Raw genomic sequence first — 16,711 nt, 5'->3', positions numbered from 1 at the left:
AGGCCTTGTTCTCTGTGTAGGCAACCCAGGAGCTCAGTGCTGGTGAGGGATTGCGAGTTTCAGAAAACCAAAGAGCCTCATGCAAAAAGTTTTTCTGAATTACACAGGCACAACTGGCTGGAACCAGTGTGTGGAGCCCAGCCACAGCTCAGCATGGCCCAGGGTGGGTCTGAGCTGCACAGGGCTGGTTTCATTTCTAGTTTCATTAATTCATGGATAATTTTGGTGCAGGCATAGGGGGGATGATTTACAATGGGGGGACTTGGAAACACCAGCAGAAGGGAAGGGCCAGCCTGTTTTCAGGGTCAGGAGGGGCTGCAGTAAGGAGGAGCTGGAGATGAAGAGGAGGATGAGTTTTTCAACACACCATGGGACAGAGAGGAACATGAGACAACCAAAGCAGCCCTGCATGGGAGGGAAATGCCAGGAAGAGGGGGAGCCAGTTGGCAGTGCTGCTCTGCAGGACCCTCTCTGCTCTGACTCAGCCTTTTGGAGGTTGCAGTGAGCAGAGATGACCATTGCTGGCATTATCTGATCATGTTTAGGACCAAGAGCTATGAAGATGCTTTTGGACCCCATGAGTGGGATCATGATGACCAATAACAGCAATGATGTTCTTAGAGATATTTCTCCTAAAGAACTGTCTTGCTTAACACAGCCTCTGGATCTGGACAGGCTGCTGACCTGGAGTCATGACCTAGAGTGGCTGGTCATCATATCTGTGAGCTTGCTACTTTTGGTTGTCCGTGGTCTTTGTTATCACAGACGTCTTTGAGCTCTTGCTTTGGGTGCTCATCTAAAGGCAAAGCAATTGCCTTCTCTTGTTTGCCTCCAAATAAACATGTTGCTTCAGGCAGAAAATTAAAATCCCTTTACTCTGCGCTTGTGAGACCCCACCTGTGGGTCCCTTGTGTTCATCCAGCTCTGCGGCCCCCACACAGAATGAAAGACACAGACCTGTTGGAATGAGTCCAGAGGAGAGACATTTAAGTTGATCACAGGGCTGGAATACCTCTCCTGTGAAGACAGACTGAGAGAGTTGGGGCTGTTCAGCCTGGAGAAGAGAAGGCTCCAGGGAGACCTTATGGCACCTTCCAGTACTTAAAAGGTACCCACAAGAGAGCTGGAGAGGGACTTTTCACAAGGGCAGGTAGTGACAGCACAAGGGGGAAATTGCCTCAAGCTGAAGGAGGGTGGATTTAGCTTAGCTATTAGGAAGAAATTTTTTATTATAAGGCTGGTGAGACACTGGAACAGGTTGCCCAGAGAAGCTCTGGATGCTCCATCCCTGGAAGTGTTCAAGGCCACGCTGGATGAGGCTTTGAGTAACCTGGACTAATGGAAGGTGTCTCTGCCCATGGCAAGGAGCTGGAACCAGATGATCTTTAATGCACCTTCCAACCTAAACCATTCTATGATTTTATGACCCCCAGCTCCTCTGGCTTGTCTCCCAGCAGACCAGATCTGCTGGTTGAACCCCCACAAGAAGGCAAGGGCTGAACACCAAGCTGGAGCCAGCCTCTCCCTACTGCTGTTTGATTTGGCCCAGCAGGACCTGCAGCAAGCACCTGCCTGCTGTGGGGCAGACCTTTCATGGAATGAGACCTTCCCAAGCATCCTTCTGGACAGGAGCCTATTGCTCACCCCACAGGCAGAGCCCAGCAAGAGCCCTCACCAGATTATTTGTGTTAGACAAAGAGTGGTGGAAAAATGACCACAAATGGGGCATTACCAAAGCATTGAGAATAGCAAAAACTCTCTTTCCCACCTTGCTTCCTCTCTTGCTTCCTCTCTCCACCTCTCCCTGGTGGGGTTTTTAATGTTTAGTAAAGCTGGCTGTCCTCACGACAGGGTTTTGACACACATACTGCTCTCATTTGACACACATACTTAGGTTTCTCCCCTCTCTGTCAGAAACTGCTTGCCTTTGAGCTCACCACCTCTCTGGTTACCGCAGTTGTCACTTCTGGAAGCTATTGGGCTGGTCTGGCAGCCCCGCTTGCCCCAGACAAGCAGCTGTGTAGCCATGACCTCTATTTCCCATTGACTTGCTCAGCTGCATTTTCAAAATAAATACTGTATTTTCCTGGACCATGGTTTCCTCCTCGTGACAGATTTTAGGTTTTTTTAAACGGTGATGTCATGGCTTTTCCATGCAGTTCAGCTGAAGCGATAGCAATCTGCAGGGTCAAAGACCTGCAGGCATCTGGCACGGATCGTGTTTGGAGAGCCAAGGGAGCCATCACATCCACAGCTGCCCTACACCTGTTTTATGTCTGCTTTATACCCACAAACATTGAACAGCTCAGCCCTGCCCATGCAGGTACTGCTGGGTTGTTTGCCCTTGGAAAAAAGAGCTCCAGAGGCAGAGTCCTGACAGGCCTCAGAGGGGAGGTCATCACCAAATCCATGAAATAGCTGGTTGCCAGGAAGGCCCCGAAGGGCAATGGGGGTTCAAACTTCAGGAGGCTGAGCAGGGCTCGAGGAAGGGATGCTTTATTTCTTCATTGATGGATGATCCCCCGCCCCGAGACTAGCTTAGCTGGTTAGAGTCTGGTGCCGATAATGCCAGGGTTGTGGGTTCAATCCCCGTATAGGCCATAGACTTAAGAGTTAGACTTGATCCTTGTGGGTGCCTTCCAACTCAGAGTGTTCTGTGAGTCTGTGACCCCCGGGGCCGGGCCAGGGCCTGGCCGGGTGGTTCCACTGCATTCTGCCGAGCCTCCACAGGAGGGCAGTGGAAGATGGAGTTTAAGAGACCTGGAATTACAGAATGATTTGGGTTGGAAAGGACCTTAAAGATCATTCAGTTCCAACCCTGCTGTTGCAGGGACACCTTTCACTAGATCAGTTTGCTCAAAGACTCATCCAGCCTGGCCTTGAATACTTCCAGCAATGGAAGAAGCTTCCACAGCTTCTCTGGGCAACCTATTCTAGTGTATCACCACTTTTACAGTAAAGAACTTCTTCCCAGTATCTAATCTAAATAGATTTTTCAGTTTAAAGCCATTGCCCTTTGACATCACTACATATCCTTGTAAAAAAGTCCCTCTCCAACTTTCTGTGTTTCCCTTTAGTTACTGGAAGGTGCCCTAAGGTCTCACCAGAACCTTCTCTTCTTCCACTTATACTCAGGGATAAAGCATATTCCAGTGTTATTTCCGGATTTCATCATTTTGTGTGCTCACCCATCTTTACCCATCATCTCTAACCTTATGCTTTTAACTCCTTACAGCACGGGCAGCACCTGTCTGTGCATTCCCTGACAGCCCCATCCCTGACTCCAGGAAGCCACTGCAGTAGTACAGGTAAATACCCTGGGATTTAACTCTTAGATCAGCCTGTTCAACTCTGTTTCTGCACATGTTTGTGCTGACTGTTTCCTTGTCTTTCCCTTTCCTCTTCCCTTCTCCTTCTCCTTTCCCCTCAAAGCAGCTTCCCTCAGCCCTACAGACACCATGGAAGTGGCTGAGACTGGGAATGAGTCTCAGGTAACAGAAATCCTGAATAAAAATTGAGTTCTTAGGCAGACACTTTTCAAAAAAGTAGATACCAGGATCCCTCCTCTGTGAACCTCCACAGGCTGACTCCCCTCCCTCTTTGCTACCTGGAGCAGAAATCCCAGAGGCCTGTAATTAATGGAGAGTCAAATTCTTTTGGATTTGTGCTCCCAAGTTTTATTATAAAAACAGAAACCTCTCAGGTTGTTGCAAGTCCCTGTACAATATCAACATCTCTGCTCTAAGCACTGCCCATTCCAGGGACACATGGTACACAGCGTGAGTCTCTCTCCCTTACTGAGCTCTTGTTTTTCATTATTGCTCGGTCATGACTAACTACTTTTTCTCCACTCACCTGTACCTCCTGAGACAGCATCACCCCCAAGAAAGCAGGAACCTCTCTATTAGGTTTTAAGCAAGCTGATAGAGCGGTGGGGCTGTGGCAGCTTCTGCATTGCCCTGCCTCACCAGCTGCATGTCCAGCGCCAGAATGAGGCATGTCATTGCCCTGGCTCCCAGATCACAGCTCAGCTCTACCAGTTTAAGTGCTAGAATATAAGGAAAATGGGTTTTCCCTGCTGGCAAGATAGTGACCTGTGGCAAAACCGTTCTGCTTGTGAAAGCTGAGCTGAAAGAGTGTGGAGAGCATTTTGTAGGTGATAGCGAGGGAGGTGAGGTGCGATGGGAGCCAGGCTGGCGGCGACAGTGACAGCAGAGGGCACGCTTTGCTGGTACAGCGCTGAGCACACAGCCTGTGCACACAGTCCAGGGCATTGTTGGACTACTCTGGACCTGTGGAGCAAGCTGGAAACATGGGGGCAAGGAATCAGTCACAGGGCAGGAATTCAGTGCAGTTCAAGCATCTGCAAAACCACATGCCCCGCAGTGCTGCGGCAGAATGAAAGGAACAGACCTGCTTTCACCACAGCCGAGTGGATGATGGATTTATCTGCCTGGGAAATTAATGTTAAAAAATTCTGAGCACACTGATCCTACGAAGGATCTGGAGAGAGGAAACTGGTAGATCAGTCTGCAACTCCATGCCTGCACCAGGGTCATAAGGATGTCTGCAGGTCTGCCCTTACCCCTTCCCCAGGAGTCCTTTGTGGGAGGCAATCCAAAGTTGTATGGACTAGATGGACTTCCTTTTTCCACTACCTAGTTGCTGGTTCCTTCAGGTCAGCACAAGGTGGTTTTCTGAGACAAAGCTTGTGGTATTTTTCTTCCGAATTTTCTTTGAAATGGAATGTAAAACCTTTTCAAATGGAGAACATTGGAGTGATTCTCCAAATCATTACCTGAGAACTTTTGTCCATTCAATATTCTATCCACCAACAAGGCTCAGACACGATAGGAGTTCAATTTCTCTTCTTAAAACAGTCTGAGATGTTTCCAAAGGAACATTCCCACCAAAGCCTTATCTCTGGTCCTGCCTCCACCAGCCTCATAATCTCAGTCACATCCCAAGATGGGAAAAACAGACGAGATGGATGTCAGAGATTTCTGATGCTGCTCTGGCTCAGGAGCCAAGTGATTTCCTGGTAGGGCACAGGACCAGAGAGCAGAAAACAAGCACACCCTTGCTTCCCTCAGGTGAGCTTCTGAAATTCAGTTGGACAAACAGTGAAGACAGGGGCTAGGAAGGAACAGCTCTGGGCTGAAAGTCTTTAATAGGGCTGGTCTCATGGACACAGAGTTGCTGCAGGTAGTGGGAGAAGAATGGGATTGTGAACAGGCTGGGGTTGGGCAGGACATCAAGAATGACCTCTCAAAACCCCTAAAATCTTCAAGTCTAATATCTTCTCCTATTTTGTGAAAACATGACCATACCAACTTCCTAAAACCAGCCCTGCCAGCCTGCCTGGAACCCACCCATCTCAGACTAAGCTATGCAACTCTGCAAATTCCCATTAAATGTGTCTGAGTCCTGATAGCCCCACACAAAACTGTCAAGAAACAAGAAAAATTGAGAACTCACCAAGGAGGTTGTTCCTGCACTGTGCCAGCTCGTACAGTTCTCATCTCCATCTTGGTGTACAAGTGGGTTCTAAGGGTGCTGAAATGTAGCAGGTTTCCATCCCATGCAGCAGTCCAAGGCTGCATCCAGCCCATTGCAATGCCCTGGGAAATACAGATGCTGAATTGATTCCCTGTGGTACATAAGGGCAGATCCATAGCTGTGGCAACCTAAGGAGCTGGTAGCCATTCCTTCCCATTCAGGAGTGGTGGGGGTTCCCAGTGCCCCCCTCCTTTTGAGGTGACAAGCTGAATGACAAAAGCAGTGCCAGGCTGGACAGCTACCTGCTGTTTGGAGTGGCAAGGGGTCATTAGGTAACAACTTCCAGTAGCCACAAGGGCATCTGAAATAACCCAGTGCTACCTCCCATTTCCATCTCTGCTCCTCTCCAATACGGAACCCAAGAAGACTGCACTGACCTGGGCTGTGGGAGCTGGGATAATCTGGTGGGAAGCTGGAGCCTTTAGCAGAGCTTGTCTAGGCTTGCATTGCAGTGTGGTACAGTTGGGTTGTGCTGTGCCAAGGAGGAGATCCTGGGGGCTACAAAAAAAGTCTATTCCCAGAGGAAAAAAAAAAAAAAAAAAAAAAAAAAGGGGGAGAGCTCAGCTTGCTTTACTGGCACATTTGGGAAAAGTGGGAAAATTACTGTTGCTGGCAGAAACCTTTCCTAGGAAACCTCTCTTCACAGCAGGCAAGAGGGCCAGGATAGGTTTGGTGCCCTGGCATCTGCTGCCTTGGCCATTTGCCATGATCAGCACTGGCTCTGCTTCTTTGACTGCAGGAGGAGAGAGATGTTGGTCCAGTTGCTAACAAAGGCACATGGTGGAGAGAAAAGCTCTAGGTCTCATGGCCCTTGGGGATAATCTGCTCTTTTTTTTTGTCCAAATCACTCCCTTAGCCTTGTCAAGAGGCTGTGTCCTGTGCCCAAAGCAAGGGAATGTGTCTGAAGCAGAGTAAGGGCTGATTGTTCTCTACCAGTTTCCCCAGAGCAAGACCAGTGCTAGAAGACAGACAGGGTCCTAGGAATGCAGAGCTTGGCCTTGTAGAACCAGGCAGCTGGGGGAAAACTGACTGTAAAAGCAGCACAAGTAAAACCAACCCTCAGAGTCTCCTGGGATACAAATGAAGGCTTATTCTCTCATGGCTCTCATTAATTTTGCTCCTCGATTTAGGAAGGATGCAGAGGATGAAGGCTATGTGTGGCTGCAGATATCTGCACAAAAGAAGAGAGGCACCATCCAGGGAGAGCAGTGGCAGTCCAGCCCAGAGTTCTACCTGGTCTGGAACCAGCAACCAGCATGAATTCCTCCTGTTTGACTGTAAAGCAGAGCAGAAACACTTTGGTTTATGCTTCATGCTTCCAGGTCAGCCTCAGCAAACCCAGGCAGCCAACACCAGGGTTAAAGGAAGAGAGTGGAACACACATTAATTCAGCATGAAACAAAACGTCATTTTGGAGATTTCTGGAGACCTCTGTGCAGCACTTATATTCTTGCCCCCACAAATCTTTGACTTTCCTCAGCTGGAAATTGAGGTGGGAGAAATCCTGATATCCCTTTTTTGGGTAGAAGTAGAGTCCCTTTCTTGCACATCCTGCTTCTGGTCCTGCCAGCTGGGGGGTTTGAAGCAGCTTTTCCCGGTGTGGGCACCAGCCAGCTAAAGGGGAAAAATTGGAAGAGTGGGGGAGACTGGCCATCCCAGGGGGACAGGTGCATCCCTCACGGGACCAGCAGGTCCAGTGACTCTGAGGTAGAGAGAGGGGTGCAGGCTCAGCCAGGAACCTGCACGCCCCGACCGAGGCACCGATTTGTCATCGCTTCCCCGAGCTGCAGAACCATGGCAGAGCTGGGGTACCCTCCGGGAGGCTCCCCCTGCCGCCGGAGCTGCCCGTCGGAGGGAGTTTGGGCAAGGAACGATGCCAGAGAGATCCTCAGGGGCCAGGGAGACTGAAAGGACCCCGGGGGGCACCTCAGTACTCGCCATTCCCCGTAGGAGCCGGGGACAATCTACCTTTAAGGGGGCCCTTTCCAGCTCCACAGACTCTGCAGCCATTTCTTACCCGACGGGGCGGGACTCTGCGCTGGGGTGAGGGGCTTTGGTAGAGGGACTGCTGGGGGGTTCAGATCTCCGCCGCGGGGGTGGTCGATGCACAGCCGGGACCCACCGCCGCCGCGATGGAGGGCTTGTGGCTGGGGATGAGAGAGCCGACAAGCAGGGTCGGGAGTTCCGGAGGGGTGGTGATTTGGGGATAAAACGCGCCGGGGGCCGGGGGCTGCCGGGGGGCGGTCGGAGAGGGGGGATTTGAGGGGCACCGTGGACGCTTGGGCTGGCCTCGGGCAGAGCGAAGCACCCCCAGTCCTGTTACCCCCCCCCGCCCGGTCCCGGGCAGAGATCCACCCCCGGCGGCGTGGGGCGAGGGGGGCGCCCCCGCCTTGACGTCAGGAGAAGGGTTTATAAAGGCGGCGGGCGGCGAGGAGATCCCCAACGCCGGAGCCGAGCCGCAGCGGAGCCGCCAGCGCCTCCCCGCCGCCGCCTCCCGCGCCCGACCCGCCGTCGAGATGCTGTCGTGCCGCCTCCAGTGCGCTCTGGCCCTGCTCTCCATCGCCCTGGCCCTCGGCACCGTCTCGGCCGCCCCCTCGGACCCGCGGCTCCGGCAGTTCCTGCAGAAGTCCCTGGCTGCCGCCGCCGGGAAGCAGGTGAGAGTCCCGCGACGGAACGGACACCCCGGGTACCCCTCGAGCACCCCGCGGGGCACCCCGACGGCCCTGCTGCAGAATCCCGCTTCTCCTCCAGAGAAACCCCCTGATTCCCCACTGCAGAGCGCTTGGCACCCCTGCTGCAGATCCCTCCAGTTCCTCACCAGACACCCCAGCACCCTCAGTGCAGACCTCCAGTTCTTCAGCAGATTTACCCAATGTCCCCGTTTCAGAAGCCCAGTTCCTTGCTGCAGATCCTGGTTCTCTGGCAGATGGGCTGACCCAGCGGCAGGCTGGGTAGCTGGGGCTGGGAGGTGAGACGGTCCAGATGGGAGCTGGTGGGGAATGAGGAGCCGACGCTGCTGGGGCAGACGGCAGAGCCTCTGGTGAAACTCTCCAGGGTTTCTCCAGGTCTAGGGAACTAAGGCAGCTGCCCCAGTGCATAGGAGCATGTCCTTATCCCTGGCAGGGGACAGCCAAGGCTTGGAGGGACAAGAAGAAAAATAAGTCCCAGTGAGACAATGACCCAGCTCAACCTCCCCTGCCAGCTCCCCCAAAGACTTTTCCCGTGTTACTTTAGCAGCAGCCCCCTGGCATTCTGTCTGAGTAGGGCACTGTGTGCTGGAGCAGTGGGAAGGGAAGGGCAAGTGATGTGGGGCTTGGATGAGTCCGTTCTCTGTCACAGCTGGGACAGCGGTCTCTTCCCCACAGCAGGTACATGTCAGGGCTCTTCTGCTCCGTCACAGACGCAGCTGCTGCGCAGCAGCTGTCGGGCTGGGCTCTTCAGAAAGCCAGGGCTCCTATTCTCCTCCAGCATCCTGAATGTCTCTAATCTGGGCACAAAGGTGTCTTAGAGGGACAGAGTTGTGAGCCCTCAAAAGCCAAGGAGTAACTGCGATCTCTCTACCTCTCTCTCCCTTTCTCTCTCTTGTCTCCCAAGGAACTGGCCAAGTACTTTTTGGCAGAACTGCTCTCAGAGCCAAGTCAGACAGAAAATGAAGCCCTGGAGTCTGAGGACTTGTCCCGAGGGGCTGAGCAGGATGAAGTGAGACTGGAGCTGGAGCGCTCGGCTAACTCAAACCCCGCTCTGGCACCCCGGGAACGCAAAGCAGGCTGCAAGAACTTCTTCTGGAAAACTTTCACATCCTGTTAGCTTTTGAAGCCCACCTCTCCACCCCATCCATCCCTGCCTTCTTCCTAGCCCCTTGTCCCAAGCAGAACCTTCACCACAAGAGGCGAAGACTGTAAATACACAATCCACGGTTATGGTGAAATTAAACAAACAAGGAAAATTTGAGTTTGATTTCCACTTGTTTTAATAAAACTCTCTGTTCCAATTGTACATGATATGCTTGAGTTGTGATTTCTGACTAGTTCTTTAATGACATGCACTCTGCAACTCTTTTAAATGTACTATTTTTAATTCTCTGTTGCAATAAAGTTTATGTTTCAAATGGTGATGCTGAGGTTCGGTGTCAATGAGAAAACCCAAGTTACCTTTCAGGATGCTCATTTTTGAAATGCTGCGTGTCTCAGGGCAGCAGCAGCAAACACCATCCACATCCACACTTAGGTACACACACAGGGTGTCTCTTAATCTGATATTTTTTCTGTGGTCTTACTAAAGGATCTAGAGTCACAGTGGTATTTTAGATATCAAATCCCTGCAGTTGTGGTTGAATCAAATCTGTATCACTGGAACTCCAAGTCAGTCTAGAAGATTTACACCCATCACCAGAGGCCTCACTATAAATCACAGCTGTGTCAGGGATGATAAAAGTAGTTCACCATACAAGTTCACACCACACATCTTACTCCCTCCTCAGCCACAAACACTAAAAGGTTTTCTTACCTGACATATATTACTCCTTGCAGCATCCCTGACAAACTCTGCTTCTGGGATTCCTCAGGGAAGTTTTCCTTTGTTCTGCTGTGCAGGGAGAGGTTTTGCATCCCTGTAAAGCTGAGATGTTAACTCTATGCTATCATCCCCTCTTCATCTAATAAACTAGTCACAGCAGTGACTATTTTTCTGCCCACCTCATCATCATTAAAGGCAATATTATGAGGTTCAGCAGTGTAGGAAATAGCATCAGAGGAAAGATGGAGGAATTCTTCTCTTAAGGGAAGAGAAATTATTAGTTCTTTTGCAGAGCCTTTGCTTTCCAACCATGCTGATTTGTGACATACACTCACAGGTGAATTTGAGCCATACATCCTGCACAGGGAACAAGTGCCACTTCGATGAGAAATCCATCCTTCAGGATTAAAGGTAACAAATATTTTGTAAAAGATGGATGAAAAATGGGGTATCTGAGAGATGTTCATGGGTGGAAGGTTGAGCAGGACTCCAGTGGGTGTGGATTACCCAGCTGAATGCATGTTAAATTGTCTCTGGTCTGTACTAAGCGTAGCTCTCTGTGGGGCATAATTCCTGATGGCTCATACGGACCATCGCTTTTATTCTTAGTCTGCACTCCTCCCCCTGTGGGCAGGGGGTTCTTAGATTCCAGCTGGGGGGAAGGTGAATCCTTTGCTGTTGGGAACTATAGCAGTGCTAGCGGGAAATCCCAGCCCTGCCACGCTCACTCCCTGCAGAGCTCGGCTGGGCTGCTCTGCAGCCGGCTGGGGGGGGGGAGCTGCTGGTATCAACCCTGAGGGGGTCAGTGGCAGGACGGGATGCTGCCCTCCCTCCCCGGAGCAGGGCAGCCGCGGCTGTCGCCTGTGCTGCAGGCTGGGCTAAGGTTTGCTGCTAGATCCTGCACCCGCTAGAGAAGACTTGCTGTGACATGATCCTGTGTCTCGCCAGCTCCTGCGAACCTCCTCTCCTCCTTCCTTGTAAGCAGGATAGGTTTTGTGGTGTGACCTGGGGAAATGCTCAGCCCTCAGCCTCCCCTGCCCTGATCTCAGAGCCGTGGGGTCAAGGGCTCTGCCCTCTGTACTGGAGCTGGATGCACTGCACACTGGGCAGGGAACGGTGATCCTCCCGGCACTTCAGGAGGTCAGAGGGAGAACCTTGCCCTTTTCACCCCCTGGATTTCTGTGGCTCGCGCAGCTGTGGAGGGTGCAGGATTACTGGACTCCTGGGAGAGGGACAGGGCTGGCACTGTGCGAGGAAAAGCCTCCAAAAAAATATCTGAGTAATATAGGTAATGTAGATCAATTCTCAGTCCTAAAAACAGGAAGGGTGAGAATAGAACCCTATCTGAAAGTGTGGAGACAGACTCTGTGAAGAGCGAGCAACAGTCCTAGCTCACATGTGATTCCTGCATTGCTGTGTAGTGTCAAGGGAGCAGATTTTAGGGGATCCTAGGGAGTAAAGCAGAGACCTCTTCATTCCTGGCTGCTCAGTCCTCTGTTGACTGAGGTTCCTTTTAGCTTTCAAAACCCAGCTGATTTTTCGATGCTGAGACAGCCTCAAGAGAGCAGTTACAGGAACAGTAAGGGGGTGGAGGTGCCAGGGACTGGAATATTCTTATGCACTGAGTCCATCTTTCATGGGTTATAAATAGACCACTACTCGCCTGAGGCTTTTCCCCTTGTTCATAATGCTCAACCAGTGCTTCTGAAGGGAATTTAATCCTGCCAATTGCTGGAGTGAAACATCCCAAATAGGGATGAGGATGATCCTCAAGCACAAGTAGGAATTAAAGACGGTGATTCACATGCTACACCAGCCTGTTTCAATACAGCTGATGGCACAACACGGTATGGCAGATTCTGGGAAGCTTAATGAAGATATACTGGTGGCAGCATGTGCAAATGTCCTCAGTTCGGAGACAGAAAGACAAACCTGCTCCTTCTGTCAGCTCAGGAGTTCCTGGACTCTGGTGAGATGGCTTCCAAGGCATTAAATACAGTATCACCACGTGTAACTGCACTCCATCAACTCCAGCAATCCCAGGTGCTAGGAGCTGTACAAACACAGTGCAAGACACAGCCTTGCCATGCTGAGCTAGAAAGACTAGAAAGGACAAAGATTTATTGTTTCTCTTTGATAGGTGGGAGTTATGGGCTAAAGAGATTAAATTACTATATTTAATCCCTAGACACATAGTCATGGAATAGTGTTCCAGGCTGGGAACACTCTTGCTGGGCAAGGCTGAATCTGGGGTGAGCTCATAGGTATGGTCAGCTCCTACAGGCCAGACCTGCCAAAGGGGAGAGCAGTTCTCGTGAGAGGTTTTCAAGGGACATTCTCTGCAGGTCAGAGCTGAGGCTCCAGGGAGGAACAGCCTCAGCAAGGGTCTGAGGGAGGTTAGGGGCTGTGATGATCCACACTGGGCTGATTCATCCCTCCTCCTGCACTTGGTGCCACAGGCAGACCCAGAGCAATCCCACTCCAGCAGGTACCTTCAACCTCGTGATTCATCTGAGGCAGTGCAGGGAAATATCTGTGAGGAACCACATAAAAGGGCTAGAATCTGCTGCCTGAAGAGTTGGTTTTTTGAAAACCATAGAAAGTTGTTTAGGGCCTGGAAATATACATCCTCTGTTGAAGTCAGTGAGGAGCTTCTCACTGCCATTCCCAAAGGCAAAGCATCCAGTGATGCCAGGAGGTGTCTCTTGGTCTAGCAAGCAGGCTAGGGTTTGTTTTTTTGTTTTGTTTTGTGGGGGTTTTTTGTTTGCTTTGGTTTGGTTTGTTTTTGTGTTTGTTTGTTTGTTTGTTTGTTTGTGGTGGTTTTTTGTTGTTGATTTTGGTTTTGGGTTTTGGGGTTTTTTTATGTGCAACCCAAATGAGTAAAAAAGGCAAATCTTCCTTTTTCCAGAAGGCTTGTTGGTGACTGATAGTTTGAAGTGATCCTTGCTGTGGTGCAAAGGAAATACCTGTGGGACCCAGATTTCATAGCCTGGATCCACTCTGTCACCAACTCACTCCGTTTGGCTCTGCAGAAAAGACCAAGAGCCTGGACCCAAGGGCACAACTACCCTCCACCTAGAACAGCCCATAAGATGCTCTGCACTGCCTTCGCCTTTACTCTGCCTCTGTGGCTCCTAGCAAGCATTACACCAGCACTCTGACTGCAGCCACCAGGAGCATCTCAGATTCACAGACCTCTGCTCTTGCCACAGCAATCCTCTTCCCTTTCATCCCTCCCAACTCCAGAACCTCTGGAGAGCACCAGAGCAATCCCTAACCCCTGTATGGGTCAGCATCAGCTGTTTGGAAAGAAGCACTCATTGATGCAACTGAGTCCTAATTCTCAGCAAGAAAAGCAGCAGGGTGTTTATTGACCAGGGTGAGAAAAGCTATACCTAGGCAGTAAAAGTTATTATGATAAAGGAACAGACTGTACTCTCTGCTCTCTGAATACCTTCTGACTCTTCGACAGCTTCTCACCAAAATGATGCAATAAAGCACACTTTTCTTCTTTTTTCTTCTCCTTTGTCATTGTTTTATTATGGAATTATTTGTTACTTTTTCCCAAAATCTAATTCCACTTCTGAGAATAGCTGTTTGGCCAGGTGCTGTGAGTACCTCAGAAGACTTTTTGAATCCCTGTCTTAGGAGACTTAACCCATAAACAACTTGTAGAACACCAAAAAAATATTAACAAGGCCATCAAAAAATGTCTGAGTTCTGTTTTCCTCATATGTATAGTACAAATGCCAGTTTGTGCCATGAACTATTACTTCCTATGCGATCTGATAAAGAAACACACCTGGTCATTTAATTAATAAAATTATTTTAATGAAGGTCCCCAGTATTTCCTACGAAGATATTAACTTAGAAAGCATAAAATAATGCAAATCCAGAATTTGTTCATCACCTGAGTTGGCTGTTGGACCAGAGAGAGAGAGGGATGTAGTCCTGCATACAGCAATAGAGCATCCCTCCCGATGTTCGCCTCCCCCTCCTGCACAGCTGGCTCTTGCAGCCAACAGATGCTGTGCTCTGTGTGCAGAGGGATGAAACGCTCCTGACCTGCAGCCCTGGCAAAGCATTCCCAGGAGCTGAGCTGAGACATGCTCCAGGCCCTTCACACACCTCCCTCAAGCCCTGTTAGGAGATGTCCTGGGCACAGAGCCAAAGTCGGTGAATCCCTCCTGGCTCGGCAATAATCCCGGTGCTGCTCTCCCCCAAGGCAGAACATTTGCTCCCTTAACACTGTTCTCTGCTCTGCCTTGAAAGAAAATATCTCCTCTTGCTCAGGACCGAGGTTTAGGAAGAAAAAGGATCCCCCCTGGAAATGGGCTGTCACATTTGCAAGGCTCTTTTATAAATCTCCTCTGCCACCTCCTTTCTTCCCTGTTTTACTTCCTGTACTTGTCAGGGTTTGTGGTTCTGCCCAGAGGTTTAAACACAGTGTTGCTTTCCCTGTGTCTCTGCCCCCCCACGCCAGCCTGTTCCTGTCAGGGTGAAGTGTGGGGGGACAGTGCAGAGCACAAGCCCTGAGTTGGGGTGAGCTGCAGCCAGCAGAGAGAGCCAAAGAGCACAGATTGCCCAGTCCACCGTCTGTGTAAAAGCAGATGCTCAGGATGTGGGTCCTCTGTGCCAGGGGCTCTCCGAGCTCTGGCTATGGCCTCACCACAGGGAGATGAGCCGGAGTCACAGGCCCTGCAAAGAGGGGCTTTCCACGGAGCAGCACTTTTGTGTACCAGAGCCATGTCAGGATGCAGGCAGTGCTGCTCTTAATTTCTAAAGGGCATTTCTTATGTTGGAGTTGTCAATTTTTAATGAGCTAGAAGAAAGTTGAATAACATGAAAGTAAGTTAAGTGTTCTACCTGGGGTTAAATGGAGTGACTAATGGCAACCTGCAAGAAACTGCTTCCATGCAAACCTTCCTCCCCCAGTATTTTTTGTTGTTGTTCATCCTCTTCTTATTCACTCAGCTCTTCTGAAACTTCACAGTCTAAGCAGCAATGGCAGTGGCAGAGGAAGGAAGTGTCCTGTTCAAAACAGTTGGAGTTCTTCCTGAAGAACATATGAGGATGCTGGGTCATATCGCAAAACAGGAACCTGGCAGGTGAAGGGTTTCTTCAACAATGTGTTTCAGTGAGAAACCTCAGCATGATTCAAACACAACATCTGAAGTCTCCTGCCAGCATGCAGGAGGTGCACCCTTGAAGCCAGAGCCCACCTGCTCTCAAGGAGGAAATTTCAGTGTGGCGGAAGTGGCTTTCCAGACACTGCCTCCACATGTAGGTGAGCAAGTGAGCAGGCTGACCTCTGGAAAACACATCTGTAGACTGAAGGATACATCTAGATATGAAACCTGAATTCCAAACCCTGCTTATCTCCCCAGACAATGATGACACATGTCATAACGTCACCTTCGCCATCAATTCCCTTATTTGACACTTTAGCCTTGATTATATTGACACCAGCAACCAGGCAATAAAAGAAATTGAGGAGATTCTCAGATAGAGGAACAAAGAAGGAGCCATGTTTGGGCACATGAATGAGTTCCTTGTAGCCTGCTTTCAATCAGTCAAGTTTATCAACCAGCAACAGGCAGCAGATAAGAAATGAGGGAAGGAACAAATCATTCTGTGATGTAACTGTCATCCAGTCCCGTTACTGCATTTTCCAGGAGAAGAAACTGGCTCAAGAGGCCTTAGTGGAAGTGCTTAAGGATTAAGGATGTAATAAACAATCTCTTTACCTTAATGCTAGGATTCCTGGATGGAGACATAGAGAAATATCAGAAGCTAATATGGCAATTAATGTCCTCATGAAGAAGGTGTTGGAAAAATCTGACCGGATGATGATATTTTTTTTTTTTTGTGCCTTGCTGGGTGATCCAAGGCAGCCCGACTGCTGAGGACAGCCTGGGTAAATTTTCTAACCTGCTGGCCTAGTACCTGTGGAGAACTACATGTCTTCTCCCAGGCACCAGCAACACCATCAACACCATCACTCTGGATGAAATTCTGCTGGATTCCCGCATGCTTGTGAAGACTTCCTCAAAGGAAGCACTGAGGCAGGACACAAACAAACTCCCACTGCAGACCCTGAAAACTGTTTCAAACTTATTGCAAGGTGAAAGAAGTGAGGATTCTGGACAACCTCACCCTAAGAATGCAGCTGGCTCCCAGGTGGAAGCTTACTTCCAAAACACAGTCAGTCCTACCGCCGAGCACAGGGTAAATGAAGCAGGTAGGAGCAGGAGGAGAGGTGTCCAGGGCAGCTCACAGAGTTGCAAAAAACAAAGTGGGTGATGTTTTAAGATCATCTTCTAGAAAATTTGCTACAAATGGAGTTTGAAGGTCTAGAGGAGTTATATGAATGTAAGAAAAAAATCTTTCCTGGAATACCTCTTTCTCTTCTTGCAGAGCTATATGAAGCAAAGCCTGGCCATCATCCAGACAGAACAGGACACCAAAGAAGCTTTTTCCTCCTCCTCCTTCAGAGATGTATCCTCAGGTGAAAGCATATTCTCTTAGATCAGCAGAGATCCCAGGAGGATCCTTAAAGGGCAAGGAGTTGATGCCATCCTGCCACTTGGAAAACCTGCCATTCACCTGTAGCAGCAACACAACCTGGAGAGCATGG

The 16,711-nt window shown here is 49.9% G+C and overlaps 1 protein-coding gene across 1 annotated transcript; it reads left to right on the top strand.

Moving 5' to 3' along the window:
- Positions 1 to 8,000: 8,000 nt before the first annotated feature.
- SST (somatostatin) lies at positions 8,001 to 9,673 on the top strand. The gene is made up of 2 exons (XM_027884013.1): positions 8,001 to 8,213; positions 9,154 to 9,673. The coding sequence occupies exons 1-2, from the start codon at positions 8,076 to 8,078 to the stop codon at positions 9,364 to 9,366; spliced, it is 351 nt and encodes a 116-aa protein (XP_027739814.1). The 5' UTR covers positions 8,001 to 8,075; the 3' UTR covers positions 9,367 to 9,673.
- The last annotated feature ends 7,038 nt before the right edge of the window (positions 9,674 to 16,711 follow it).

This window comes from Empidonax traillii, unplaced genomic scaffold, assembly GCF_003031625.1.
Source record: "Empidonax traillii isolate 1590-97213 ecotype Southwest subspecies unplaced genomic scaffold, ASM303162v1 scaffold138:size3245559, whole genome shotgun sequence".
In the NCBI taxonomy this organism is placed as follows: Eukaryota; Metazoa; Chordata; class Aves; order Passeriformes; family Tyrannidae; genus Empidonax; species Empidonax traillii.
Note: the sequence above shows the minus strand (reverse complement) of the source record. Positions and strands in the feature narration are given on the sequence as shown.